The sequence below is a fragment of the Musa acuminata genome, chromosome BXJ1-4, assembly GCF_036884655.1.
Source record: "Musa acuminata AAA Group cultivar baxijiao chromosome BXJ1-4, Cavendish_Baxijiao_AAA, whole genome shotgun sequence".
Taxonomy (NCBI): domain Eukaryota; kingdom Viridiplantae; phylum Streptophyta; class Magnoliopsida; order Zingiberales; family Musaceae; genus Musa; species Musa acuminata.
This window is the reverse complement of record NC_088330.1, coordinates 8,970,902-8,998,872: the sequence shown is the minus strand read 5'-3', so window position 1 is coordinate 8,998,872 and position 27,971 is coordinate 8,970,902. Positions and strand designations below refer to the sequence as shown.

At 39.4% G+C, this 27,971-nt stretch overlaps 1 protein-coding gene and 1 pseudogene across 1 annotated transcript; one reads left to right on the top strand and one right to left on the bottom strand.

The window, feature by feature from the left end:
- Positions 1-9,001: 9,001 nt before the first annotated feature.
- LOC135645940 (chaperone protein dnaJ GFA2, mitochondrial-like) lies at positions 9,002-21,093 on the bottom strand. Its single transcript, XM_065164873.1, has 18 exons — positions 20,859-21,093; positions 20,692-20,770; positions 20,495-20,563; positions 20,282-20,373; positions 18,593-18,673; positions 18,482-18,520; positions 16,416-16,541; positions 13,580-13,630; positions 13,399-13,486; positions 13,235-13,299; positions 13,068-13,142; positions 12,178-12,250; positions 11,592-11,683; positions 11,449-11,520; positions 9,836-9,892; positions 9,681-9,729; positions 9,438-9,501; positions 9,002-9,333 (listed from the first exon to the last, which is right to left on the bottom strand). Exons 1-18 carry the CDS (start codon positions 20,943-20,945, stop codon positions 9,234-9,236), a joined length of 1,359 nt encoding a protein of 452 aa, XP_065020945.1. The 5' UTR covers positions 20,946-21,093; the 3' UTR covers positions 9,002-9,233.
- A 327-nt stretch (positions 21,094-21,420) lies between these two features.
- Positions 21,421-26,845, top strand: LOC108952642 (uncharacterized; annotated as a pseudogene).
- The last annotated feature ends 1,126 nt before the right edge of the window (positions 26,846-27,971 follow it).

The following is a 27,971-nucleotide window of genomic DNA, read 5'->3' as shown; positions in this document are numbered from 1 at the left end:
GTCATATGCAACTTGTGAGCCTTGCCTTCGTGGAAAACTAATCAACTCTCCATTTAGTGGAACTGGAGAGAGAGCCACTGAGTTGTTAGAACTCATACATAGTGATGTATGTGGACCCATGTCAACTCATGTCATTGGAGGTTACTCCTACTTCATTACATTTACTGATGATTTATCAAGGTATGGATATGTGTACTTAATAAAGTACAAGTCCAAGGCCTTTGAGAAATTTAGAGAGTATAAGAATGAGGTGGAGAACCAGACTGGAAAGAGTATCAAAACTCTTCGATCAGATCGAGGAGGTGAGACTTTAGTATAGAGTTTACTCAGTTCCTCAAGGACCATTGGATATTATCCCAATGGACACCTCCTTATACACCTCAGCTCAATGGTGTCTTTGGAAGGAGGAATCGTACGCTATTAGATATGGTATGGTCCATGATGAGTTTCGCTGACCTACCAATCTCATTCTGGGGATATGCCCTAGAAACCGCAGCTTACCTTCTGAACAGAGTTCCAACTAAGTCGGTAGTGTCTACATCATATGAGATATGGAAAGGGAAGAAGCCTGCTCTTAAGGTTGTTAAGATTTGGGGCTGCCCTGCCCATGTTAAAAGACACAACCCCGATAAGTTAGAATCAAGGACAGAGCAATGCAAATTTGTGGGATACCCCAAGGAAACTTGTAGGTATTATTTCTATCATCTCGAGGACCAAAAGGTCTTTGTAGCTAAGAGAGCAGTGTTCCTTGAGAAGGAACACATTCTTGGCGGAGACAGTGGGAGAATGATAGAGTTGAGCGAGGTTGGAGAACCAAGTTCAAGCACCACTCTACAGCCCGAGTCTGTTCAGGTACCTAATACATAATTTTCAACTTTACGCAGGTCTGATAGAGTATCTCATCCTCCTGAGAGATATGTGGGATATATTAGAGGAGAGAATGTTGAGGATATTGATCCTCAAACCTACGAGGAGGCTATTATGAGTATAGACTCCGGGAAGTGGCAAGAACCCATGAATTCTGAGATGGATTCTATGTACTCCAACAAGGTTTGGAACCTAGTTGATGCGCCCGAAGGTATTGTACCTATCGGTTGCAAGTGGATCTTTAAGAAAAAGATCGGAGTAGATGGAAAGGTAGAGACCTATAAAGCAAGGCTAGTGGCTAAGGGGTATCGTCAAAGGCAAGGTGTTGACTAAGACGAAACCTTCTCACCTGTAGCAATGCTAAAATCCATCAGAATTCTATTGGCTATTGCAGCACACTATGATTATGAGATCTGGCAGATGGATGTAAAAACCACATTCCTCAACGGGAACCTCGAGGAGGAGGTGTATATGATGCAACCTGAGGGATTCGTGTCGAAGAACTGCCCAGATAAGGTGTGTAGGTTGCTTAGATCCATTTATGGACTAAAGCAAGCTTCCCGAAGTTGGAACATAAGATTTGATGAGGCAATCAGACCTTATGACTTCGTTAAGAACGAAGATGAGCCTTGTGTATATAGAAAGGTAAGTGGGAGCGCTATCACCTTTTTGGTGTTATATGTGGATGACATCCTCATCATTGGGAATGACGTAGGAATGCTATCCACGGTAAAGACTTGGTTATTTAGACACTTCTCCATGAAGGACTTAGGGGAAGCATCCTATATCTTGGGGATTAGAATCTATATAGATAGATCCAAAATGATGCTTGGCTTGTCCCAGTCCAGGTACATAGAAACCATTGTCAAAAGGTTTGGCATGAAAAATTTCAAGAGAGGTCTCATACTGATGAGACATGGGATATTGCTTTCTACGAGTATGTCCCCAAAGACTCCAGAAGAAAAGGCAAACATGAATATGATACCTTATGCCTCAGCAATAGGGTCTATCATGTATGCCATTCTATGTACTAGGCCTGATATAGCGCATGCTCTGAGTGTCACGAGCAGGTATTAGGCGGATCCAGGCTTGGAGCACTGGAAAGCAGTAAAGTGTATCCTTAAGTACTTAAGAAGGGCTAAGGATCTTTTACTATGGAGGTAATAGCCTTAAGGTTGAAGGCTACATGGACTCAAGTTTTCAGTCTGATGTCGATGATAGCAAGTCGAATTCAAGGTATGTGTACACCTTGAATGGAGGAGTAGTGTGCTGGAAGAGTTCTAAGCAAGATACCACTGCTGACTCGACCATAGAGGCGGAGTACATTGCTGTATTAGATGTAGCAAATGAGGGAGTCTGGGTGAAGAAGTTCATCACAGATTTGGGAGTCGTGCCGGGTAGCGAGGAGCCGATCTCCTTATATTGCGACAACTATGGGGTGATTACTCGAATAAGGGAACCCGGGTCTCATCAGAAGTGTTTTGAGGAGGTTCCAACTTATCAGAGAGATCGTAACCCGAGGATATGTAGCAGTGGAAAGAGTTCCATCCGAAGATAACATTGCAGATCCACTGACAAAGCCGTTGTCTCATTTTGTCTTTGAGCGTCACAGGGGTCTGATGGGGATCAGACACATAGGTGATTAGCTTTAGGTCAAGTGGGAGATTGCTAGTCATAGGTGCCCAGCAAGCCAATCACGTGAGTGATGGCACGTGTGACTTAATACAGAATCTTTTTGCTTATTATATTTTGGCGTATATCACTTTATAACTATTGCATATGTGAATATATATATTGTGATGTCCTTGGATTTGTGCAATGGGAATCGGATCGTGATGAGATCACGATAATAAGATCGATTCACCTTTAAACACATATCCTAAATAATCCCGGTCATAGGTTACTCGAGAGGGACATCGTGATAACCGGCTAGACTGGTGTGCTGTATACCCATCCATATGATGGATACAGCTGGTCTCATAGTTGCTCGTGTAGGGACACTATGGATATAGTACAGGTGCTCATTGGAGAATGAGTTCACTGATTGATCCGTTTACGGAATGCTGGATGGTTGATGATGCCTTATTGTCAGACAGCGATTCCGTAGTCCTAGTGGTGTATCTGGTCCTTAGACTTGAGACACCAAGGATGTCCTGTATGAGTGCTCCACTCTTTGATACCAGACTTATAGGTTTGGCTGTCCCAAATCTAGTACAGTTGGTCATTGGGAGTGGTAGTCGACCTTACGAGGGCTATTGAGTGTCGATAGAGGATCATCCACTCTCGGCGTCATGAGAGGAATATCCTATGTGTTCTTGCTCAGACAAATCCTTGGCCAGGGTCATTCGGGTTGAGAGAGAAAGAGTTCTCCGGGAGAATCCGATTAGAGCGAGACTCGAGTAGAAACCGTATGGGTCTGACAACACCATGCTCGATATACGGTCTCTGGGATATTAGATGGATGAGGGACTATAGGTACACGGTAACTGAGGACAGACAGGTCCAATGGATTGGATTCCCCTGTATCGTCTGGGGACTACGGCGTAGTGGCCTAGTACTTCCGTAGTCGATGAGTCAAGTGAATTATTACAGAGATAATAATTCACTGAGTTAGAAGGAGTTCTGACAGGTATGACTCACGGTCAGTTCGATATTGGGCCTAGAGGGTCACACACATATGGTAGGCATTGCGATGAGTAGAGGTTCGGATATGAGATATCCGACGGAGCCCTTGTCTTATTGGATGCAGATCCAATACCCACTATGAGAGGACCCATTAGGGTTTGACAGGGGACCTCTATAAATAGGAGGGATTTAGAGCCTCATAGGCTAGAGTCTTTGCTTGCCTTTCCTATTCTCCTCTCCCTCTCCACCTCAGAGCAGGCCTGGAGTTTTGAGGAGCGTCGTCGCAACCCTACTGTGTGGATCACCGCTAGAGAGGAGGACGCTTGACCTCCTTCACCCTCTCCTAAGGATCTGCAAGGAAACAGGGATATACGATCTCCCTAGGTAACACAATCTACTTTATACGCAGTTTCATGTTTCGCGGATTTTTGCGTACCAATCTTCGCACGACGACGAACATCTTTTTGGGAATCGGGGATTTTATTTTCTTGTTCTTTTGCTGCGCATGTGATGTCGCCCCCAAGATTTCCCAATAGAACTCTCTTTCGTAAGTTCGCACGTGACCTTTACGGGAACTTGTCTTCGCGCCCGGGACCAGGTGAGCGGTTGTTTGTGGGCTTGCAGCTGTTCGTTCATCCTTGAAAGCCTTGTTTTTCTGCCGCTCCCTCTTTTCTCTTGTGCACACAAGGTGTTCGTCGAATTGTTTGTAAAGCTTTCCCTTTTCGCGAGACTTCGGGACTTGTCTGTTGCTCGTTCTTTCGAACTAACCAACTTTCTCTTTTGCAGGTCCTTCGGGACCTGCGAGAGGTTATAAAGTGGGCTAATCCTTACGGAGCAATATCGCAAGTGCAAAGCGCGACTTAGGCAACGCAAGCTAAGTTCGCGTCTTTGCCACAAGGGTAACTCGCGACTTAGGCAACGCAAGCTAAGTTCGCATCTTTGGTCGCAAGGGTGCCTCACGCCTTAGGCAATTCCAGCTAAGGTCGTGACAATCTGTCTCTTCTCCTATGTGACTTATCCTCCTTCCGCCCTTTGTCATACTAGTGTTCAGTGATTGAAAGAGGCGCTCGGGCGCTCGCCTAGGTGCTCGGGCGAGGGGAGATGAGGCGAGGCCCGAGCGCCTCGCTAATGTCCCAGGCGGCGCGCTTCAAACAGGCGCCGCCTGGGTGCTCGCCCGAGCCCAGGCGCTGGGCGCTTCTGGCGAGCGCCTGGGTAAACCAAGTGACCAAACCAGGATTTTAGGTCTGGTTCGGTCCTGGTTTGGTTATTAGTTAGTTCAATCGAACCAACTAAACCGATATAACCCTTACCCAACCCTAACCCGCCGTCGCTGTTGCTCCCGATCTTACTGCTCGTCGCTCCTGCTCCCGCTGCCGCTGCTCGTCGCTGTCGCTGCTCGCGCTTCCCACCGCTCGCGCCTCCTGCTGCTCGCGCCTCCCGCGAGCCCTCCAGCTGCTCGCGCCTCCCGCGAGCCTAATCACGAGCCCTCCCGCTGCTCGCGCCTCCCGTGAGCCTTCCCTCTGCTCGCGACTCATGCTCACGACTCCCGCGAGCCCTCCCGCTGCTCGCGCCTCTCGCGAGCCTTCCCTCTGCTCGCGCCTCCCGCGAGCCCTGCCTCTGCTCACGACTCCCGCGAGCCCTGCCGCTGCTCGCGCCTCCCGCGAGCCTTCCCTCTGCTCGCGACTCTCGCGAGCCTTCCCTCTGCTCGCGCCTCCCGCGAGCCTTCCCTCTGCTCACGACTCCCGCGAGCCCTACCGCTGCTCGCACCTCCCGCGAGCCCTCCCGCTACTCGCGCCTCCCGCTCCCTTTCCCTTTCCCACCGCCGCTCGCCGCTGCTTCCTTTCTCCGTCAGGCTCAGTATACTCTTAATATTAAGTTTATTTGAATTTTGAAATGATTAATTTTCATTAGTAGATTAATAATATATTATTTTAATTTTAATGTTATTAATTTTTATTTATTTGAAATTATTGCTAGGTTTCAACATAAATGACAAGTGTAGAGAGCAACTCAATAGAGTCTCCAATGGTATCAAAAAAAGATCCTACATTGAAGTATAATTATTTGAAGGATCCGAAAGATCATAATGCAGTGACTTGCATATTCTGCGATAAGACTACCAGAGGTGGTATTTTTAGTGCAAAACAACATCTAGTAGGAAATTTCAAGAATGCAGCAGCTTGCAAAAAATGTTCACCTGAGGTAAAAGAAGAGTTGTTGAGTTATATGAATGAAAAGAAGACACAAAAGAATGAATCTTACGGGAATTTACCAGAAGACAATGTTGAACATCTCAGGGATGAAGAAGAAGATTATTCTATGAGTATTAACCCAAGTGAAAAAAGAGTATACGAAAAAAAGCGAAAAGAAGTTATGAGTACTAAGAAAGGTAAAAAAGGACCGATGGATCTATATATGCTTCAAGGATCCCAGAAACAACAAGGGCAAGCAGGAGGCTCAAAATTTAGACAAATAAATATAAGTGATGCTTGTGATAAAGAAATAAGAGGAAGAACAATTCAGCACATTGCTTGCTTCTTCTATCAGGCTGGTCTTCCCCTTAGTATAACTCGTTTAGACAGTTTTAAGGATATGATTGAAGCTATTGGAAGATATGGTGCATGATTAAAACCTCCAAGTTATTATGAGATGCGAGTTCCATTGCTGCAAAAAGAGTTGAATTATACAAATGACTTACTAAAGGGTCATAAAGAATCATGGGCAACACATGGTTGCTCTATTATGTCAAATGTTTGGACTGACAGGAGGCGTAGGAGTATAATTAATTTTATGATTAATTATTTTTTAGGGACTATGTTTGTGAAGTCAATAGATGCTTCATCTTTTGTAAAATCTGGAGACAAGATATATGATTTACTTGACAACTTCATGGAAGAAATTGGAGAACAAAATATCGTTCAAATTATAACCGACAATGGAAGCAACTATGTTTTAGCTGGTAATATTCATCTTTTGATTTTGTTACTTATTTTATCTTCAATTAAGTGTGTTAAACTCTTAAGTCTTATCATTTTTGTTATCCTTTGTCTTAGGTAAATTGCTTGAATAAAAAAGACAACACTTGTATTGGACTCCATGTGCAGCACATTGTATTGATTTAATATTGGAGGATATTGGAAAGATCTTAGAAATCAAGAAAACCTTAGAAAGGGCAATTTTTGTTGTTGGATTTCTTTATAATCACATTGGGGCTTTGAATATGATGAGAGAATTTATAGGGAATAAAGAATTAGTGAGACATGGTGTTACCCGATTTGCTACTTCATTCTTGACATTACAGAGCGTGCATCGTCAAAAACATAATCTGAGAAATATGTTTACCTCTGAGAAATGGGTGACAAGCAAATGGGCAAAAGAAGCAAAAGGCAATAGGGCTGTTGATATCATTTTAATGCCATCTTTTTGGAATCATGTAGTTTATATATTAAAGGTAATGGGCCCTCTTGTTCGAGTCCTTCGGTTGATGGATAATGAAAATAAACTTGCAATGGGATATATTTATAAGGCTATGGATAGAGTAAATGAGACGATTAAAAGATCTTTTAATGAAAATGAAGAAAAATATGAGAAAATTTTTACAATCATTGACGAAAGATGGAATTATCAACTTCATCGTCCCTTACATGCAGCAGGATATTATTTGAACCCTGAATTCTTTTATAAGATTAAATCTGTTGGATTTGATACAGAAGTTTTAGGTGGGTTATATCAGTGCGTTGCAAGATTAGTTCCCAGCCTTGAGGTTCAAGATAAGATTATTCATGAATTATCTTTATATAAAAATGCTGAAGGTCTTTTTGAAATTTCAATTATCGTTCGATCCAGGACAACTACCTCTCCAGGTATTAATAATTTGATATAATTAATTATATATATATTATGTTACTATGTTATTGCTAATAATAACATAAATTTTGCAGTTGAATGGTGGAGCCTATTTGGAAATTTCACCCCGAACTTACATAAATTTACTATCAAAGTACTTAGTTTGACATGTAGTGCTTCGGGTTGTGAGCGAAACTGGAGTGTCTTTGAGCATGTAAATATTACTAAATATTTTTATTTTAATTTATTTATTTATTTAGATATATGTATTAATATATTTTTAAATTATATGACATGACAGATTCATTCGAAGAGAAGAAATCGGTTAGAACATCAACGATTGCACGATCTTGTTTACATAAAGTATAATCAAGCTTTGAAGACTCGTCATGATTTGAAAAATAGATTTGATTCAATCTCATTGCAAGATATTGATGATTCAAATGAGTGGTTAGTAGGAGAAATGAGTGCTAACTTGCAAGATGCTGAAGACGAGCTTGTATTTGAAGATGATAGATTGACATGGGGAGATGTGGCAAGAGCTTCAGGTATTGGAGAACTATAAACATATACAAGACAGATGTCAAAGAGAAAAATGAGAGCAAAAGCATCAAGCTCGGCTCCTGCTATTGTTGAAGACATAGAGAATAAAACATATTTTGATGAAGAGGAATGAATCGAAGGACAAGAGGAAGAAGACGAATTTAATGAAGATGATTTGGGTGAAAATGACGATAATATTGATTATGATGAATGACTTTGATGTAAAATTTTATTATTTTGAATTTTGAAACCTTTTGTTAATGTGACATTGTGATTTTGTATCTTAGTTTTTCTTAATTTAATAGCATATTTTTATTTAAAATTTTAAATAATTATATTTATTAATTATATTTATTAATTATATTTATTAATTATATTATATATTTTTATATTTTAGCGTCTCGCTTCGCTCGGGCGAGCGCCTAGCGTCTCGATCGTTTTTTGACCTTGACGCATAGCGTTTTTTAAATCACTACTAGTGTTAGTATTGCTTTCCTTGTTGGCACCGATAATACTGGCTGACACAGATCCGATGGTCGGGTAGGATATTGCTTTCCTTGCCTCTGTGCTCTTTCGGCTCAATGCATCGAACTAAAAATCTTTAACTGGATGCTTACATCTTGCATAGTAGATGAAAGCATCGGAATTCGATCGAGTGGTTCGTTAGATTGGAACAAAATTGGAATCAGGCTTGGACGTTTTGGTTATGGTTCGAATCGATCAAATTAAAAAAAAAAAATAAATAATAATAATAATAATAATAATTAAATAGCCAATGGTCAGACCATTGACCGGATGCTTTGGGTCCATGGTCGGTGGACCCAAGGTGGTAGATGACTAATTTACCCCTATCAAGGAAACGATTATTTTCAAGAGTACTTTGATTATTTCATAATTCAAAAAAAATAAAAAAAAATAAATTTATCAATATTTTACTTGATTCAATTTTTATGTTATTACGTGTATGAAAATGCATCAAAGTGGAATTTCGATCAAGTAATATTATCAATGTTTTGTTGCTTTAAATTATTTTTTATTATTAGTACCGAGGCAATACCATTTGCAATAATACTCGAACTATTGGATCAACCCATAAAGCCTCAAATGTGAACATCAACACTCAAATAAAACTTTGAGCTTCGATTTCATTCACGATGATGCATTCATCAGGCACAGAATCTCAGCCCTGCGGGGAATTGCTGTCTCTGATTAATTACATCATCAGCTCGACTACGAAATCCTATGATGGAGTTTTACTAAATAGGACCATAGAAATACGTATCGTATGATATTAAAGCTTGAGATATAAAGTAATTTTAGCCTCGACATGTTTTGAAAGCTGTGGGAGCAATTCATCCCGATGCGCCTGCAGCTGTGGCTCCTTTTTCGTCTTCTCGTTGCTCCTCTTTCGCAAACTCCTCGATCAACATTCGTTGCCTCTGCGTCAAATTCCTGCCGAAGCAAAGACAGTTTTACCAGTAAATCCTAGATCTCTCCATGATGCACACCAAATGAAGGTTCAAATTATATTAACAAGAAGGTTAAAAGAAACTTACACTGGTATGTTCACGTTAAAATGAACATATTGGTCCCCGTAGGAACTGTTCCTCGTCTTTATTCCTGCAAATCAAATGCTCAGAATAAGATTTGATACTAAACCTACATCATTTTACTTTCTCTCGAATAGGGATGGTCAAACAAATTAGCATCATTTTTGTGTTTATCAGCAATGACAATCAACAACCTCCCACGAAAAGGACCACGAGGAAATTGATTGAATTAATCTTAGCCATGCTTACCTTTCCCCCTCAGGACAACCTTCTGAGCAGGTTGAGTACCAGGCCTAACCTGAAAAGTAGAGAAATGGCACCGGTTGTGTGATATTCGTTGAATGGTTAGAGGAAGTTCTAATTGATAATATTTCAGAAATGGCAACAAATACAATCTGACCAACCTTAAGAACTACATCTCCTGTGAGAGTTGGCACTTGAATTGTTCCTCCTAAAATTGCCTGAAGATATGACATTCAATCAACAGCAGTTTATACGAATAACACATATATATAATCAGTAAAAAGCTAGTTGTTACAACTGCTTAGACACTGTAGTCCAAGACCACGTTGTCAGAGTTCATATACTAATGATACAGGAACTATATATAGTTCCTTAATAACATCTGCCATATTCATATGCACATGACCAAATGCCCCATTGTTGCAATTATTCATTCACTCTGGGAGCCGAAATTTGATCTGTTGCAATTGTTCCTTTCTCTCCTTCAAAGACAGACTAAGCATTGAATATAACTTTTTTCTTCAGAAAACTATTTCTAAAGTCTGGCAAATACAATGTAAATAAAAAACACAGTAAATAAATGATGATGAGACCACGACTGCTACCACATTCAATCAGATTGTTTACTATTATCAGATATCGTAGGATTGGTTTCACACACAGGGTTTTTCAATTTTACAATCTTGATCTACAACCAAGTCATATTGAACACAATTTAAAAACCAATCAAACTTGATCGGTACAGGCCCATAATTACCAGTCCAATAGTATAATAGTATGCAAACCACTGGGTTTCGCTCAATTTTAGTTCATATTGGCTTACCGTTTAATACAGTCAAAGCCTTAATAGTTAAAACCAGATGTACATGACAACAAGCCTACCGCTCAGTATGCCCATTATTTTTAATCTTTTAGCAGTTGTTAGTTTTTTCTCTAATTTTCTTTGTATAGACCTCTTATGCTCTCTTTCCTCTCTCTTTCATGTATCTCTCTCACCCCTCCACCTCATCCTCCTCTCCGTTGCCCTGAGGTGTTACCACCTCCACTCGACTTCATCTCATAGCCACTGCCTCCCACAAGGATCGCCGCTTCATCTCCAGTATGCCTTATCCGCCTCCAATGTAGTTGCCTCCTATATTGTCATTGTGTCATCTCATCCTCCTCTTCCCCTTTATTGCCACCTCCATCTCATCTGCACCTCTTCTACCTTTTCCTCTCCCTTTTGCCAATCCTCCTCTTCTCCTTCTCCTCCCCTCTTCACTCCATCTCTTTGTGGCCCAAGTGGCACCAACTAGTACCGAGGTGTCCAATGCAATTCCATTTCCACTGCCAATCGAAACTACCACCAGGCTGAGATTTAAAACCTTGACATCAAGGATCTTGAATCACCTCCCATTGAAGGCATAATTTATGGTATGAGATTAGTTTCTTATTTAATATTTCATGTTTAGGACTTTAAATTTAGACATGTTTTCTTAATGTACAATTGTAATCCACTTTTAAAGCATATTTCAATCCCCAATATTCACTCATTATTTAGTCAAAACTTCTATTTATTGTTTATCAACTTATTAGGACAAATTTACTCACACCCTAAACCCCCTTTTTTTCTTGACAATCTAAGTGTCAAAACATACGAGTATGAACCAACACATGGTATGCCCCAGCGTACCAAGACCATACCAGTCCACCAGTATGGTTCTCGGAAAACAATTATTATGTAACTAAAAATCCAAGTGTGCTACAAGGTAAATATGAACATAGTAGTAAATACCTGGGTGATACTTAAGACAGCATCAACATGAATGTCTGCCTTCTCCCTCCTAAAAACAGGGTCCTCCCTGACCTGCAATAAAATTTCCACGTTTCAGTAAATTAACTTCAGCTCATCTTTTGATAGGGAGAAAAATTGCTCACCTTTATAGTAACATAAAGATCACCAGGTTGATTGCCATCAGGATCTGCTCCCCCACTTCTATAAACTTTTATAGTCTCATCGTCATCCACTCCTGCATATAAATGTAGCAAGAGAAATAAAGTTTACAAATGGTGGACCATTTAAAAGGTATATCAAACGTCCTCTTTTTTCACTACAGATTCTTTGTAAAATTGCTAAGTGGTTAAGATTCATAGACATCTAATCAATCAGTTAGTTACAGAAATATGTTTTTCAATTTTAATATGATATTCAAAATTTTCGATGGAGTTAAAGTCACACATGGGCAAGAGTTACAGAACTATTTATAAATGTAAAAAACCTTAATACTACATGTTATAGCAGACAAGCAGACACAAAATTGGCCTTCGCTACTCTCTTGCTACATTAGTCAACCAAGAAGAAATAGAACAAAGAACAAGGGAGAAACCTGGGTGGATGTGCAAATTCCAGAAGTAGAGGAGATTGACAAGTTTATTAATCATATAGCAAACAAACTGTATCTTAAGAATATAGCATCAAAATCAATAAGTTACGTGTCAACTAGCTTTCATCTTTCAAACGTACCAGGCATCACATCCAGCTTGACCGACTTTACACCGCTCACAACTCTTTGTCCTTTGCATGATTTGCATAGGTTCTACAAGAAGGAAAATATTTTGTTTGGCCCTCATCAGCAGGCATATTAACAAGGATGGCTCAGAACAGGCAATAGAACTAAAACTTGATGAGAATGACCACCTATCATATGAATCTAATTTAAGAATGCTTTGCAGCTAATATAAATGCCAAGCTGTCTAAATCCTACCAAGGACTAAACACTGCTTTTTATGGAACTTGTGAGGTACGAGTTTTCAAAAAGGTGTAGACAAAAATTTCTTACGACTGCATAAGATGATGATGTCATAAGCAATGCAGATTTCCCGCAAGAATTTTCAGGTCTCATGCTGAAACCATCTTCCTTTTAGGTTTCAGGCATGGCAAAGCATCCAATGCTTGGTTACTTACTACCAGTCAGTGCACAGTCTTGAAGGAAAACCTCAATCGGCTAGGAATCACAAATAGAAACAAAACCTGGCAGAAGAAATTCTCATGGTTTCTTGTCTGAAATTATCATGACATATCCAACATATACACAATGGTTTAAGAAAACTGCCATTACTCAGAAACAGCTGGAAAAGTATATACTTATACTACTCTATATTCTTCCTCTAGTGCTAGACTTTTATCTCACTTTTTGCCATTCAAATTTTCTGATTTGAAGAACAATCATATATTGAAATTCTATGTAGTTCATTAAGCTTCTGAAGAAATCAGATTTCTTATTTGTAACCTAAATGTGTAGATTGTTCATGGTTTTTAAGTAAAAAAGAAACCACACCATACTCCAAGAATATCTAGAATCACGGTAAGTAACTACCAAAGAATTCAATAACCATGCATCAAATAAATTTCACCTTAACGGTAATTCCTGATCCCCCACACTGTGAACATGTTGTCTGCAGCCTGAAGGGGCCATTTTGCATGAAAATCTGCCACGTAAAAAATTGATAATTTAACTAAGTAACAACATCAGTCAAGTAACAAGGACTATAGTATAAAACCAAAGTATTCATGATCTAACCATTCCAGAACCTCTGCAGGCCCTACAGGTTTCAGGCTTAGTTCCAGGAGGGAAACCAGCACCATCTGGAAAGCAACAAATCTATAATGTTAAAGGACTTGGTAGAACTATGTAAAAAAACAGTTAGATATCGCTGGCTTTCCTCAGCAGAACATAAATCATACCACATTCTTCACAAGTTACAGCAGTTTGAAACGTCACTGTCTTGGTGCACCCTTGGACTGCTTCCATGAATGAAATTTCAAGAGGAACCTGTAATAGCAAAATGATAGTGCAATATTTAGCAACCAGGAAAGAATAACAGCTTCAGATATGAATGCATAACAGGAAAGGAGAAAGTAGAACCTTAACATCTTGTCCTCCAAAATCTCTATCTCCGAACATGCTTTTGAAAAACTAGGGCATGAGATAAAAAAAGAACTGTCAAAGTCAATTACTAGTAACAATTGAAACATAAGGATAAATAATTCAACTTGGCTAATTTGAACTGTTGGTCAGAATAATTTAAACAACTACAGGTCATCTATGACTAAAAGCAACAACAGGGTTTTCATTGATGACATATTTGTCAACACAAGGCAAAAGCTGATTGCTCTATAATCCTACTTCACACATTGGTTTTCTGCTATCATGCCAACAAATGTGAATTTCTTAGTTCTTGTATTTGTACATTAGTTCCTGAAAGCCCAAAGCATAGCGCATATGGTTCTTGCAACAATAAGAAATATTATGAAGATATACCTCTGATAAAGCTAAGACATAAACGATATGTTTTCTGAATTTACATCTTTTTTTCCCTAGAAGCCATAATCAATAAAGAAAAACAATTTATTACTCCCTTTTAGATCTTGACAATAAAGAAAAACAAATTTCAGGGTCTAATCCACAAATTTAAGAGTTCTAGAGTGTTGCTTAAGAGGAATATTGAGGAATGCTTAATAAACTTTTCTTATGAGTATTTAAGCTCATGTTCAAACCCATGTTGCTTTAGATAGATAGATAGATAGAGAGAGAGAGAGAGAGAGAGAGAGAGAGAGAGAGAGAGAGAGAGAGAGAGTATAAGTAAAGATCTTCTAAGCCCCAGAGGCAACACAAGTTAAGCTATCAAATTTCCTTTGTTGTTCCTCTTGTTTTCTCTTTCTCCTCAATTCTCTCTAGGAGATGTCCTTCCCTCCAAAAGAAGGTAACCAATAGGAGACACTAAATCCTATAAAAGCACATGAAATGAATGAAGCAATATAGAGTCATCATATCAAAGTACATCAATATTGTCCAAAGCGCTAGGTGCCAAAAGGTGCCATAGTCCCAAAATGCCCAAGGCGTTGGCCCGAGCAAAGCAAGTTGCTCCCGAATATTATAATTTAAGAATTATAGATCATGATTAATAAAAAATAAACTAAAACTAAAATAACACATCAAAGTTGAATCGGGGAGCTGCGACGACAGGGGTGACTGTTGGATAGGGGAGCTATGACAGCAGGGGAAGAGTGAAGAGAAGAGGGAAGATGGAAGAGGGAAGAAGGGAGCTGTCGCAACAAAGGAAGAGGGAAGAGAGCTGTGGTCCGGGGAAGAGGGGAGCTGCGGCAATAGGGGAAGAGGGAAGAGGACTGTGGTCCAGGGAGTGGGGCTGCAGCAACAAGGAAAGAGGTGCAGTTCAGGGAAGAGAGACGGGAAGAGGGATGAAAGCTCTGGTTCAGGGAGGGGGGCGAGCTGCAACAACAGGGGAAGAGGTGCGGCAATAAGGGAAGAGGGGCTATGAGCCTATGAGAAGGCAGGGGGGACAGGGGGCTACAGTTAACGGGGAAGAGGTAGGAGGGAGGAATGAGGAGGAGAAAGAGAGAGATATACTGTGAGGGAAGAAGCCGTTGTCGCCACTATTGCTGGATGAAGACACCATCAAAGGAAGACGCTGCCTTAGGGGAAGAGGTTGCTACTGTTGCTGTAGGAAGACGTCGATGCTGCTACCGCTAGAGGAAGATGTCGCTATCACTGTTGCCGTCGTTCGCTGATTGGGGGGAAGTTTGCCACCATGCAAAAAATGCTGGGGAAAGACTCAATTCTGCATTTAGGGCACAGCTCATGCAGGGGCATTCGAAGTGTTCGAGCATGAGATTACCTGGTTCAATCGAACCAGAGAGTGATTGGTTCTACATTTTGGTTCAACTCAGGCTCGACCTAGTATGAGTTGAACCAAGCAGGCGCCTAGCCCACCTAGTGCTTGGGCCCAGGTCAGTGCTCGGGCTGCGAAGACCACCCAGCCCAAAAGGTGGGCACTCAGGCCACGCCTCGCCTGGGCACCTAGACAAGTGCCCAGGTTGCCGGTAACTTCACTGAAGTACATGACTGAAGCAATATAGAGTCCAACCAACACAAAACCCAAATGGGACAAAATGATATCATTAAACTAAAAATAATAAATTGAGAAATTAAGCCAAGAAGCCACATGAGTCATGCATGACAAATATATTCAAAATGGATAGTTGTAAAAAAAGATATACACTATGAAGCAATCAGTAACCTAAAGCCTAAAATTAAATTAACTTTATGTTTAAATCACAGACGAGAATCGATGAGACACAGATACCAAAGTAACAACAGATAATAACATTTGTTTGGTAAATGATGATAATAGTGGAAGTAAATTATCACCTAAATATAACGGATGCATATAACAAGTATGAATTAAGAAACAATGTTTCCACCATAATGACTTTTTCTAATCATCCTATGAGCATAAACAAATGACCAATGCCAGAAACTCTTAAAATAAACTTCTTAAACACCAAGCCAAGGAAATATTTTAAGTCCTACATGCTGGAACCTTTTTGTATGGTCCAAATTTACGTCATGCTTTCATTATATATCACTTAACAAATCAGGTTAGAAACAATTTAACAAAAAAGATAATTGATTGACTTTAAATACAATTTTATGGTAAGTTTAGGCTCAACGATGTGGGGTTAGAAATGCTTTAGGTGGAAATTAAAATTTTGAATAACCTAGATCCTCAAGGTCAGATTATAAACAGTCAGATAATAAACAAGACCAAATATTCTTTTCATAGGTCATGGCTAATTGTCTCTCAAATTTATCAAGCATACAAAAGCAAATGTAACCAGAAAAGTCATCTTTCTACATTAAGCAAACAAACTGAAAGATCACTTTGCAAAAGTGTACATACATCATTGAATCTACTGCCACCACCAAATACGTCTTCAAATGGATTTCCAAATCCAGCACCTCCAAATGGTCCACCAGGACCTGCACCACCTCCTGCTGCAGCTTGTTCAAATGCATCAGGGCCAACCTGCCAGGTATCAGATGGAAGATATATCAGAAAGAATGAGGTTTACGAATATTCATACATCCAAGTTGCTCAGTGACAAACTTAACTGAAAATACATTTGTGAATCTGCAGAACACAAACGTACATAAACTAGATGCATTAACACAGCCAACTGCTGATTCTAATCTGTAAAATGATCATCAGACAATGCAATGGCTGCTTGAGCATGAACTCCTCATTGGATTTAACTTTTACAGGTCTACAATTCACTTAGAAAACATCTTAAATACATCAACTGATCAACACTAACAATCACTACATTCCCAATTCTCCATAATTAAATACCAAGCACAAGAAAACAAATTAAGCAGATCTCAAATTTGTAGAGTTCTATAGAACTTATAAACCCATACCCCAATGAATACTCCACGTGAGCATACTATTTGTCCAAAAGATATGAGCTTGCTCAAGATAAAAGGTGCTAATGATGCAAACATGGCACAGATCATGTCATAGAAAGGAGAAAAGTGGGGAAGATGGGCAATTCCAAAAAGAAAAACCTTCTTTCTTTACTAAATCATCAAGTGAAGATCTAAGATCAATACAAATTGAGTGGAGCTACCTTAGTGAGAATAATTATCCTAATTTGCACACAGATGAGTAGAATATCTTCTTTCTTTTGGACCCTGGTTCCTAAATGAACCATCTTAGGACACTTATGTCAGGACCAAAATCTACTTTTAAGGCTTAATACTTATAGAAGCAACAGGCATTCTTCTTCGAATTCATCTTCATACACAAAAAAATAGGAAGATTCGACTCCCTGAAATTTCATCTGTGTTCATTGACATAAATGTCACGTCAACTGAACAGACATCGCCTTAACTTGAACGTCAGATTCACGTCCTTTCACAGATCATATTCCCATAATCTTCCAATCAGTTTTGCTTTGTTTCATGGATCATTTTCCCACAAGTTTTCCAACCAACATGATTTTTACATCGAATTAGTACTGTAACTAGCCTTTTCTATCTGTGACATGACCCTTTAACTAGGTTAAAAACAAACTGAATCCTCTTCAACTAGTGTAATTCCAACTCAGAAAACTCTCAAACATAAATCATATATGACCCCTCACAATGGCAGATAAATATAACAATAAAATATGAAATTTCTTGAAACACAAAGACTTAAATCTAATATGACTCAGACTAAACCTAAATCCGACTCAAACAAACCTTCAGTCAAACACTACTCTTTGATGCAATGGATCATCCACATCGATGCAGTTCAAATTCAGGTAATAATATGTTACTCGTTTATGGTTGTACAGAAAATTGTTCAAATTCTTAGAATCGTTAGGATTGAAAATGTATCATAATTGAATTTTTCCTTTTTTTTCAGGGAACAGCTACATTCTACTTTACCGGGGGATTTTGAAGTGCACCTTGTTCACTTGCTTTTTTTGCTTCATTCCATCAAACATAACTTAGAAGAGTATCCATCACACTTAAAGTCCATATTGTGCAAGGACCGTCTCTAAAAGTCTAGAACACAAGATTATATAGCTTGAGGATGAAAAGATTATTGATAGTTTGAATGAAATATCTTCTTTGGACGTGAATTTCACATATCCGGTAATTTCATCATCAATCTTTTGTTCTGTGCTCTTTTCTTTCCCTAGAGTACATCTCGTTAAGCTGGTTCTTCTTCTGTAGATTTTCTTCTCTCTTTCATTCTCTTCTTACTTGCCCTCTGTTCTAATTCCATTAGAACCACTCATATCCAAAATGGAGGGACTTATGAGCAATTACTATCCCATGTTCCATATATGCTAACATCATAAGGGAAAACTAAACAAAAGCAAATACACACACACACACACACATATATATATATAGTCATCCTGGTCATATAGTCTTATAGTCAGATATATAGTCATCCTGGTCATATTACAAAACCTGGTCATATAGTCTTCGCTTATCCTCATCCTTCAAAACCTGCAAAAAAAATTCATGTTTTATGTTGGTAAAGTTGGAATTAAATGATGGAACAGTTCCACGGTATACTACCTCATATGCACGTTGAACTTCTTGGAACTTTCTTTCTGCATCAGCATCTTTGTTAGTGTCAGGATGCAGCTTCTTGGCAAGCTACAAAATGCCCAAAAAAAAGTCAGAAAATTTCAGAGAGCATATATTTCATGGAACACAAAAAGATGAAATACATTTATGATGGTGCTCTAGCTAGTGGATCATTCTCATACAAAATCTTGACAACAATTTACACACAGCACAGAGAGAGAGAGAGAGAGAGAGAGAGAGAGAGAATTTTTGTGACTGAAAAACTCCCAAAATGGCTTAAATAATTGTTCACAATTCACATCACTATAAAGGATATCATTCAATCAAAAGTTCAATTTTTTGTGGATCCACAAAGCATGAATGATGAAATCATCAAACATGTTTTAAGATTCTTCATTGTGATAGGTCAAAAGCTGTCAACAGATTTGGTGAGTCCAATCTGGGCCATGCATTTTCATAATAACCACCATGACTCTGGAACAAATATTATGACTTAGGACAGATTGTGGTCTCTGGTTAAAGGAACAACAATAAGGTGAAAGGAAGAGAGAGAGAGAGAGAGAGAGAGAGAGAAAGAGAGAGAGGAGGAGGAGGAAGGGTGGAAAAGAAGAAAATATAGAATAAAAGACGGGTGAGATGTATTATCATTGCAGAGAAATCTTCTTAAAAAAATATAGCTGACTTGAACTATCTAATCAAGTAAAATGAATGGTTAGCGATGACGAAAGAACAAAGTGGGGAAGTTACAATAATAGTCAACATGAATTCAAAGCTTTGTGATGGTAACTAATACCTTTTTATCATCCATATTTAGTTAAAATTGTCAACACAGTTCACATGTGATTAGTCCAAACACACCATTAGTAACAAAACAGGAGACCTAGGGTGTAGAAGATATGTTCTACATGATAAAAATGTTCTCTCCTGCACGCACTCATGTTGATTCATCATATTCACATAACATCCATATGATCCCTTGGTCTTTGTTGTTAATACCCAAATTGGATTCCAAGATACAACAAAAGCTAATTTTCATTACTATTATGTCCTGCTAATTAGTAAATTCAATTTGAATGATATCACCTTCAATTTCAAGAGGAGACCTAAGATGTCAAAGACATGCATGATTCTGATGAAGATGTTCTCATACATCCTGTCATGTGTTGGTTCATAAGATGATTCATATAAGGCTCCACTGACCCTTGCAACTTGTCGCATGAGCCCAGGGACAAAGTCTGAGCCTATTGTTAATTTCACAAATTATATTCCAAGATTTAGCATACATTAAAGTTAATTATCAGACCTACACTAATTATTTCCTTCTTGATGTTAAGTTCAATAGGAGTGATATCACAGATTTTGTATAAGTGAGAGAGTTCAATATACATTCTTTTTTGCGGGTTATGTATTCAAACTGAACACATAAGATAGTTACTGTCTTACCGAGCTACCTAAATATCTTGATGCATGACATGTATGTCATTAGAAATTCTGAGTTCACTTGATGTGTGAATTACCAGGCACCTAATCGAACTAAACTAGCTAAGGATGTCATAGAATATGGCATGTTCATGTTGCAAACTGAAAAGATAAATGACAAAATGAATAACATGAGACATCTGCAGAAAGGATAATGCTTAGATATAACTTCAACAATCTATTGCTTGAAAACTTAACTGCATAGTAAGCTTTCTTGATATCCGAGGCACTTGCATTCTTGCTCACACCAAGTACATCATAATAATCCCTTGCAGATACCGATCGTGTACCTAAACAGGAACAACGCAAATGTAGAGTTCAAGATAACAAGCCTCTGCCCATCCCACTTTAAAATGTTATTGTCTTTAATTACTTGGGAATCCTAAGCGTTAAGCAAATACAATAGCGTACCATGAAACGACCTGCTCGAGACAAAGTGCCTCTGAAATGCTCCGTCAAAAATGCCATGCCTAACTTTAGCTGCAGAATTTGCAGGATATACACAATTTACCCCCAGAAAAAAATAATAATAATAAAAGCCGAAAAAGATCCTAACTTTTCCACCACGCCATATCCGAAGAGACAAGATAAAATCAAACGCACCGAACCTTCATCACAAATTCCACTCCGAAATCCCCGAGACGAGCTGCATACGCCGGGAGCCAACCGGCCAGACGCGCCCTCAATCTATAAGAAAACACGTCGAAGTTCCGAAAGCAAGTCAAAGAAGAAAGTAGAAGACAGAAAAAAGAACGAAGATTCAGCAAAGACGCACAGCGATGATTGGAGATTCATCGAGGAGCTTCGATCGAAGAGACCTGCGGGCGAACCAGAAGGCGAGGCGAGCGGCGTGAGGCCTCATCGTGGAGAACCAACTAAACCTCAGGAGCTCTAATTGTAGGTTTTCTCCATCAGGTGAAGGGCTCAGAGAAGGACGAAGGTGCCGGTGAACTTGGAGCGACCGCTGCGCGCTTTCCCGGCGGCGGAGGAAGGCTAAAGTGAGGGGCAATTAGGGCACGTTCTGGAAATGTGGGTCTTTAAGCATGCGCTTTCTTTAGGAGTGAGCGCACCTTCTGGAGATTTCTCTTTGGTAACGGATGGTCGGTGTCGTCGCGGCCTATTATAACGGTGTATATAATGGACATATCTGACCGTTACAAATATATGAGAAACATTACGGATGCTATGGAGAGTCGACAACTATTAAATTATACAATAAAAAAGAAATAATAATAATAATAATAATGGTAAAGAATTTGATTTCACATTCGATTTAAGCAGATTTATAGGGATAAAAATAATAAAGAAATTACCCACTCTCATCATCCCCTGTGAAACCCGTCATTGTTTAATCTCCCCCGCCCCCTTCTTCCTCTCCCTCCCGCTCTCCTCCCGCATCAATGGCGGCAACCACCATCTGGTCTCGCCTCCTCTCCCTCCGTCCACCCTCTCGGAACCCCCCCGCTCCGCCTCCTCCCCACCCCTTCGAATCCCTCACCATTCCCCACAAACTCCATCCTCTCCGCTCTCCCCTCCGTCCGCCACTTCTCCGCCAACCCCGTGATGGGGGACCGCGTCGTGCAGGATCTCCTCGCCGAGGTGGAGCGGGCGAAGCAGCTGGCGCGGGAGGAGAGGAGGAAGGCTGGCATCGCCCTCGATGGCGAGGACGAGGGGGACTACATGGGGGTCGTCCCGCTCATCGAGAAGCTAGAGAAGACGAAAGTTAAGGACTCGGATAGCATCAACCGGTTCTGCGTGCCCACCGACTTCGAGAGTGACGATGACGAGAGGTTCTCGACCGACGAGGTGAAGAAGTGCAAGCGCCACTCGGAGCTTCTCAAGAACTTTTCGCCGAGGCTGGTATGTTTCATGATTGTTACGTGCATGTTGGTAATCTTCCAAATCTGAGGAACGATTGTTCGATTGGAGCACATTGTGTAGTTCTTTGTTACTTAAGGTTAAAGGTCTTGTCTTCTGCATAGATAACTGGTGTCAGACTGGAAGTCGTGCGTGGTGCAAAGTCTGCATATTGTTGTCGGGATAGAACAAATCTGTTGTCTTCTAGCTTACTTTATCTGGGTAGTGGAATTAAGCTTTTTCGACTAATAAAAGATTCCAGTGACAAAGGTTTGATGGAGATGATATTTTGGTCTCATCATTATTACAGCTCATTTCTTCAGTTTACATTAAATTGTTGAATCTTGTTATTTTATATGAATTCTGCAAACCAGAAACACTCTTTTAGGGAATTTTTCATGGGGTTTGAACTGTTGACTGCAAATTTCCTCTGTAAATTATTCATTCCTCTAGATGTACCATTTTGTAACAGATAATACAAACAATTTTAGGAAGCCTCTGGTACATTGAAGATGCATATTTGGTCATTTGGGCTGTCATGAAATGGGTTAAGTAATGCTGATAATGAAATTAGAAAAATGGATACAGGATTAATTAGTATTAGTGAGCATGATCTAGGCAATTATCAGCCTTCATGAGCAGGAAATGAATCTAGATATGGGGAAATCGTTGCATTTCTCTCAGCTTGTAATTAAACCATCCAGTCTACAATTTATCTGAGGTAGGTTTATTTGCATATTCTTGCATGAAAATTCCCAAATCATTGGTAAGACTCAGTTTCATTTTCACTCGGTTTTGTCATTATCTTATGAGATGCAGAAATTCAAGCATCTTTCCATCATAGAATTACTTTTGTTTGGATGTGGGAGTTGCTTCATGGTAGCTCATTTTTGTTGTTTTTTTACAGAAACACTTGATGAAGCTCACAAATGGATGATGAAAATTGACAAGTTTGAGCAGCGACATCTGAAACTGCCTTTGGAATACAGAGTTATACGTGATCTGATGACACGCCTGAAAGAATCAATTGGGAAGGATAGATTCATTCTACTCCAAAAGCTAAATCGAGCTGTTCGGTTGACGGACTGCAAAGAGGCCTATGACCCAAATAATCCTGCAAACTTTGGAGTTATTTAGCATCAACAAGTAGGATCACCTGAAGATATAGTAGACAGTGCTGACTTTGAGAAGGAAAAGACAATGATACAAGGGGCAGGCCTGGAGGAAGATGATGAAGATTTCAGTGAAACAAAGGAGACAGATAACATTCTTATAGAGAAATTCAATGCCATTGAAGAGAAACTGGAGGAGAAGCTTGCAGAGCTTGATCATGCTTTCGGAAAGAAAGGCAGGGTCCTGGAAGAGGAAATTGACGGTCTTGTTGAGGAAAGAAATTCCTTGACATAGAAAAAAAAGAAGACCTCTCTACAGAAAAATAAGTCCCATAGTTTTTTTAATGCTCACAAATTAACTAAATGGTTTATTGTATATTCAATTACATGAGAAGGTTTATCTTGATCCAGCAAGCTTATGTTATGTTCATGGTAGATGATAGTACATATGGGTTTGCTGGAATAATAAGCTTTAGAAGTTCCTTCTTAGGCTAACAATGGATACTATATTTACAGGTAGTCATCACAACATTTTTTTCCCCCTTGCAGGACACTATTTTTTTCTCCTTGCTGCTTTATTCATAAAATAAAAGTAGCTTAAGATTCAAAGAATCCATCTGATTCCTTTCCATGAGGTGTGATCATCAAGAAGTCCAATAGTGATTGATGTTCTGTGAGAACTTCACTATGGGTACAATGTGAGTATCAAATCTTGACCAGTGAAAGCTTTAATCAAGCTTTTGTTTTCTTTTCCCCAAAGAAAATTAATCAACAGAATTGCTTTATGCTTTAAAGAAGTAAAATTGGTTTCTTCCATGCTTTTCCTACTCTTTTCATGCAATTCTGTTGGAAATTGAGCAACACTATGAAGGCCTTTAATATTGTATCTCCACAATAAGAACTTAGTCATTTAAACCCTTCTGTCACCAACATATCATGCACACAGTATAGATAGTAACTTTAGACATTTTAGATTTGATGTATCCCTCGATTTAGACAGTGGCTAGATTGCTGTCCAGTTGAGCAATCCAAAGGGATATGAGAAATGTTTCCAAAATCTTCATTATGTGGAGCAGTATGAAGATCACATAATTGCTCATGCAATCCAATCCAATCCAATCCAAGTATGAGAAAACCAAGGTGTATATAAATTTCACAAATCCTTGCCATCTCATCTTTTCTTTTATTATTTTCAGGAGTTAAAGATGGATTATACCTCTGGCCTTGTCCAATGAGAAGTGGTATGTCAGCAGCAGTCAGAACTGTGGAAACTGTCCTGTACTTGGCTGGTTTCAGCAATGTCAAATCGAAGGTGTGAAGACCTCGCACTCCTTTTATGTTTCTAGATATCTAGGCTGTACTTAGGTTGTCTTATTTACAGATCATTGGCTCAAGGAACCCCACTATCGTATTCAAGGCTCTCTTCAAAGCACTGAATGCTGTAAGTTGGATATTACCTAACTGTGCTTGCCTTGATTTTTCTGTCTCATTATCAGTTATCGGTTTGAAAGGATATAATTTGCACAACCAAGCAGATCAAGACCCCCAAGGATGTTCAGGAGAAGTTTGGAGGAACTGTTGTGGAGATACCTGCTATAGGCCTACTGCAGCTTGGTTTTCAGTGAAGGATTATACTGGCAAGGGTCTTCATCATCTGATGTTGTAGTTTTCTATCACATGCAATAGAAAAACCATTTTTAGGCCAATCTAATAGCTCTGATAAATTTTTGGCTTGCTAAATTTATCTATTTAAACCATTCTTATGAGCACCTTGATGAGTTGCGGAAGTTGTGATGGAGAGAATATGAAACTAACTGATCTGAATGACAAGGTTATGAATCTGCCAGTCATTTACTGATCAACTAATGAGTTCATCTGACCAAATCTTCCAGCTGATTGGAGTAGGGTGATTCATCATAAGCTTGTCTTGGCTTTCAGTGGCAAATTATGTTGCCAATGAGTGATATTTCATTGATTTAGCTTGGTTCAATGATGGCTGAACCAGCACCAAGTGCTCATAGAGAAACAAGAACTTTAGCAACTTATCATAGTCCCTTGTTCTTCTGCTTTAATTGAATCAGGCAATGGAATAAATCAGGTCTAAAGATTACCTTCTCTCTGGATTACCTGCAAGTGGAATGATGCATGCTACCTGGCCTGCTATATATGAAACCTGGTTTTGCTTGTTATTTAGTCACCACAACATGAATGATGGACATACCTTTGTGTCGATAGAGTACAGGACTTGCACAATATTGTCTACTTGAATTCTTTTTCTTTGTAGGCTACAGTTGGTTGAAGTAAAGAAGGCCTTTGTGACCCAATGAATAAGATGCTGGTTTATATGTCAAGGATTATGGGTTTAATTTTTTTGTAAAGAACTTTTGGGTCTAAATTCTTTATATTTGCTTCGATTCTTGGCACAATTGCAAATCAATTTAGTCAACAAAAATTTTCTCTTTGGAAAACAGATGATGGAGCTTTTGTTTGCTTTAGAATTGAAGGTAAGGATGTCATTGCTTGAGTTGAATAAGAAGATCAATTCCAATAACATTTGATGTAGCTCCTATTCCTAATGTGTTTAAATTGGCTGGTTTTTAAAGGTATCCTTGGCAACTTGTATCAATCCATGATAAGCAGAATCTTGATTGCAGTCATGAGTGCTTGTATGACACTTAAAAACTTATATCCAACAAAAAAAAAAGAAGAAAAAGAGAATGGATGTCTACAGAAGTTGTGTGCTCATTCTCAGGACATTGATGGAGAATGAAATATTTCAGCAGATCTGAATGACCTTCCCTCCATAATATATTGCTGTACAGAGCTTGCTGAACTCTCCTGATGGCTTTGTTTGTTTCTTGGAAATGATCAGATAAAGGTGTTAGTTCAGGTACATTATAGCAATTCTTTAACCCATCCAAGGCCATAAGATTTCCCTAAAATTAAATTTAGTGCTTGTGAGCAAATTTTGGTGTAGTCAACTTTGCAGGGAAGGAAAGAGGTGGAAGTCCTGAAGCAGCTCTAAATATACAACAAGATGACTGGCATAGAACATAAAGTCAACAAGGAATAAGTAAAGAGGAACTAGGATTTCTTCTCTGAGACAATTCATGATGAAACACAGGTCACCTCAGTTGAATTCTTATGCAATTCATGCAATACCCAAATACCCACAGTCACACCAAAATATAAATCACTTTAATGCAGTGTGCTTCATTAGCATGTAGAAGTGCAGATAGATAGAAGGAATGCTTCCCAAAACATAAGCAAATCAAGCATGGGGGACTGGAGCATGCTGACCAGGATCGATGATTGGTACTGGACTCAGGTCACCATAATCTTCTTCCTGAGACAACTGGTAATCTTCCCAGCAACATTCTTGAACTGTAGTCTCTGCATCTTGTGGTGGTTGGGGCAGAAAGGAAAAAACATGAGTTGCTGGTTCTACTGCAAAAGCTGAAACCTTGATTGCAGGGTTACAGATTGGTGATGCAACAATCATGAGCAAGGTCAGAAGAGTTGCAGTCATGCCTGAAGCTGTTCCTCTACCAATTTTGAGGTAGGACATATTTGTTTAATCTCAGAAAAAAAGAAAAGGAGGTTTTGTGCAGCACTGCCTTTGATCATGTCAAGTGGATGACTTCTAATCAAGACACTCACAACTCTATCATGTTCTTTATGCAGATTAAATCATTACAGAAGATCAGTTCTTCTATGAAATTTAATCAACAATGAACTTCTACAATGTTTCTTGAAGGATCAAAAGTTCTGCAAGGACAGAAAACTGGCCCAGGTAATGTGGAAATGAAGATGGCAAACTGAGAAACTGGTATGTTATCATAACTTGACAACAGTTCAATATTTCTATCTGATGTTTTTCATCTCAGTTTGTGCAGAAAAAAGGCTCAACTTGGACATGGTGAGCAGATTGTCCAAAATCCCTGACAACATGTGAGGAGGTGACCTTGTGATCCAACACTAAGATGCAATGAAGACATGTAACTAGGACTGGAGCATCAACTTCCAACTAGAGCTTCTTGATTTCTTTTGAGCACCCCATTTAGTGGGCTTTCAGATGTATCAAGTTGAGAAGCACCTGGCAATGATAGCAACATGATGTTTGAAACTTGGTGAATCAAAGGTGCATACATATTAAAAGCATGGTTCTGTATATAAAAATGCAAAACAATGTAAATGATTATTAGAAGGAGAGGATGTGATGGATTTCCTTAGAGACATAGATTGGTAATGAAATCTAATTACTTGTTGAGTTTAATGTGATGTTTATAAGTCCTTATAAATAAATTTTTCATCTCAATATCTAAATCAATAATAACAAATATATTAAAAATCTTTATATCGTAATAATTTTGATCATGTATGATTTAAGTCAAGAAAAAATATACAAAGTTGGATTAATGCCACCTCTACTTTGATGACTCTCTTTTCAAAGTCTTTTTCATCTTTCCCTCGCGGTACTTGTTCGCTATCGGTCTCTTGCCCATATTTAGTCTTGGACGGAATTTACCGTCCGATTGGAGCTGCATTCCCAAACAACCCGACTTATCGACAGCGCCTCGTGGTGCAACAGGGTCCGAGTCGGACGAGGCTCTTACCCTCCCCGGCGTCCCTTTCCAGGGGACTTGGGCCCGGTCCGTCGCTGAGGGCGCTTTTCCAGACTACAATTTAGACGACGCAGCCGCCTGATTCTCAAGCTGGGCTGATCTCAGTTCGCTCGTCGTTACCAAGGGAATCCTCGTAAGTTTCTTCTCCTCCACTTATTTATATGCTTAAACTAACGGGTAGCCCCACCTGACCTGGGTCAGAATCAAAATTGGGTGACCAACATTAGAGCAGAAGTAAACACTGATTAGGAGCCAGGAATAATCCAAAGCCTCAACACTGATTGAGTGACCAAC

Coding starts and splice junctions, on each gene's coding strand:
- LOC135645940 (XM_065164873.1), bottom strand. CDS start 20,945: ATGAGGCCTCACGCCGCTCGCCTCGCCTTCTGGTTCGCCCGCAGGTCT. Junction 13,631..16,415: donor GTGGCAGTAGATTCAATGAT/GTATGTACACTT, acceptor CTCATGCCCTAG/TTTTTCAAAAGCATGTTCGG. Junction 13,143..13,234: donor CCTGCAGAGGTTCTGGAATG/GTTAGATCATGA, acceptor TTTACGTGGCAG/ATTTTCATGCAAAATGGCCC.